At 35.9% G+C, this 2,699-nt stretch overlaps 1 protein-coding gene across 1 annotated transcript; it reads left to right on the forward strand.

Annotated features, from left to right (window-relative positions):
- Positions 1 to 268: 268 nt before the first annotated feature.
- Positions 269 to 760, forward strand: LOC132617521 (protein MAIN-LIKE 2-like). Its single transcript, XM_060332532.1, has one exon. It carries the CDS (start codon positions 269 to 271, stop codon positions 758 to 760), a length of 492 nt encoding a protein of 163 aa, XP_060188515.1.
- The last annotated feature ends 1,939 nt before the right edge of the window (positions 761 to 2,699 follow it).

A 2,699-nucleotide genomic window follows, 5' to 3' on the forward strand; every position in this document is an offset into this window, starting at 1 on the left:
TATTTCAAGGTATTTTCGAAATTCCAAACTTACAATACAGTTTTTGCCCCCCAAAGTCAGGTCACCCGAAAACGTTTTCTTAAAAATATTCGTTTGGAGGGTTTCCACTTTGATTTGGTCCAAAGGTACTTCATGAGTTGTGTTTAACTTTACATATGTAATTCATATGACTTTTCAGATGTTCCAAAAAAAATCTTGGTATGTGGGCCCCACCCCAGCAGATGCTCCGAGGTTCAAAAATACGGGATGTAACACGCATACATTTCATATGCTAATTGGCGAATGTGCCATCACACTGCAGGATGTCGAGGTGTTATATGAAATTCCCGTGGATGGCCACCTATTGGTGCATAGAAATGTTAAAAATATAACTAAATCAACGTGGCGGGAATTGATGTACAACCTTACTGGTTGGTTGCCCGGAGAGGAAGCAATTATAGGTAATAGCTTGTTGGTAATAACACAATTGTCTAATCATTTGGAAACCTTGATTGCCAAGAATGATATTATTGATGAACACACTGATAAGGCTGAGGTACAAAAGAGGGTCAGGTTGTACCTGCTTTGGTTGATTGGTGGCACTATATTCCCTGATAATACTGGTTCAAAACTTAGTTTACACTTTTTGCTTGACATAATAGACCTTGATGCAATAGGTGGGAAAGCTTGGGGAGCAGCAGCATTATCATACTTGTACAATTGTCTATGCCGTGCTTCGATGGATAATAGCCGTGATGTTTGTAGATTTATTGGTTTGTAACAGGTACGTGAATTTCAATATTATATTGCTCTACTTCAGTAGAAATAAGAGACCAAGCAGCATTCTTATAACCACCATTACCCAAATTTTGAAAAATGAAATTAGGAACCGAAAGTTGAGCTTTATTATAAACACTAAATGTACCACTATATATAATGCAATCTGGATTATTAATATTTGTGTATATATCTAAATGTCAGCTAACCATATTTTCTTGAGTTATGACGCTAACAATTTAAAAGTATTGCTTGATACACCTTTAAATAGTCAACTTCTCTGCTATCTTTTAAATAATATTTTAGATTTCCTAGTGTTATAATTTGTATAATAAATCATTAAAAATTATTATATTGCCGAATGGCTTGCACGACAATATTAGCGCATTATCGGAACCCAACCATAACAACACAATTTTCATGTGTATTTTTTGGGTTATTTTATATAATTCAAAAAATATTTATATATTTAAATTTACTTATAAAGTTTGGGCTTGGGAGCGAATAATCCCGATGCAGCCATTACTTCGTCCTCCAAGAGTAAACGAACGAAATATTGTATTTGCGCAGAAGTGGACTCGTCGTGGAGTTCGTGAAAGCGAGGCACGAGCTGTGCTAGTAGTTTGTAGGGATGTTTTAGACAACCTAACTGATGATCAGGTATTTTTTCTTTTAAATTTTTTTGATAAGAAATGTGAAAAATATAACAACAATAGAGTTTTTATAGATTTGTTCATTTTTTGCTAACTCGTACTGTGATAATGGGTTGATTTTGTTTTAATTTGTTATAGCTAATTTGCTACAACTTGCTACTGGTTGTGATATTTTTTATTAACTTTTCTTCTTTTAGCATAATTAGTATTTTGTCTAGGTTTGTTTTAATGGCTAGAAGGTTACTAAACTATTTTATTTTGTTTTTATTTCCATCAAAATCCATTATGGAATTTTCAAGTTAGCCTGTTCTTATTATGCTTTGGAACTGAATAAAAAAGAAAGTGCTCCTAGCAAGGATTTGGTCATGATACGCTTTCTACTATTGAGTATTTTTTATTCTTCATTTGCACTGTTTGAAAATGATGAAATTTTGTGTATTAAAAGGAAGGAAATTGCTTGAATGTTCTAATCTTTACTTAACTGAAAATGCATAATGGATGTTTGTTGTAATGAGAAAATGTATAATTTGTATTATAAATTATAAATGACTGTATAATATTTTTGCTATCATAGTTTGTGTGAGAGCCTTATACAGAGGCTATCAATGATGGACTTCCGGAGTGGTGCCGACGTGGTCAAGACATTTGGATGGCGCAGTGTGACACCCTAGCTTAGGAGGAAAGTCCCACATCGGCATAACACAGGAGAGATGCTGGGTATATAAGTAAGCTTACCTTACCTCCTAGTGACGCGTTTTAAAGCCGTGCGGGCCTAGGCCTAAAGCGGACAATATCACTAGTGGATTGGGCTGTTACAGATGGTATCAGAGCCACTCCTGTGTCAGTCTTGTTGATGGAGGGCTAGAGTTCAACTGAGTTTAGACAAATCCCCAGTAGGCGGGGCAAACCTCAGTGCTGAGTCTAGGCAAATCCCATGCAGTGGGGCAAACCTCAGCGAGGACGCTGAGTCCATAAGAGGGGGTGTATGTGACACCCTAGCTTAGGAGGAAAGTACCACATCGGCATAACACAGGAGAGATGCTGGGTATATAAGTAAGCATGCCTTACCTCCTAGTTGTTATATCCCGTGATTTCGCACATTTGGATAAATCGAATTAATTGTGACTTGTGAGAAATAAGGTGATATTTTGATTTTAGTTAATATATATATGTTAGTCATGAAAAATATTGATGCGGAAATATCGAGGCAGGCTTAGGGTAAAATTGGAATTTCGGAAATCAGTTTCGTGAATTACGAAATATGAACCCAAAAGAAGTTGGGCTTGGGAA

This window comes from Lycium barbarum, chromosome 11 (genome assembly GCF_019175385.1).
Source record: "Lycium barbarum isolate Lr01 chromosome 11, ASM1917538v2, whole genome shotgun sequence".
NCBI lineage: Eukaryota > Viridiplantae > Streptophyta > Magnoliopsida > Solanales > Solanaceae > Lycium > Lycium barbarum.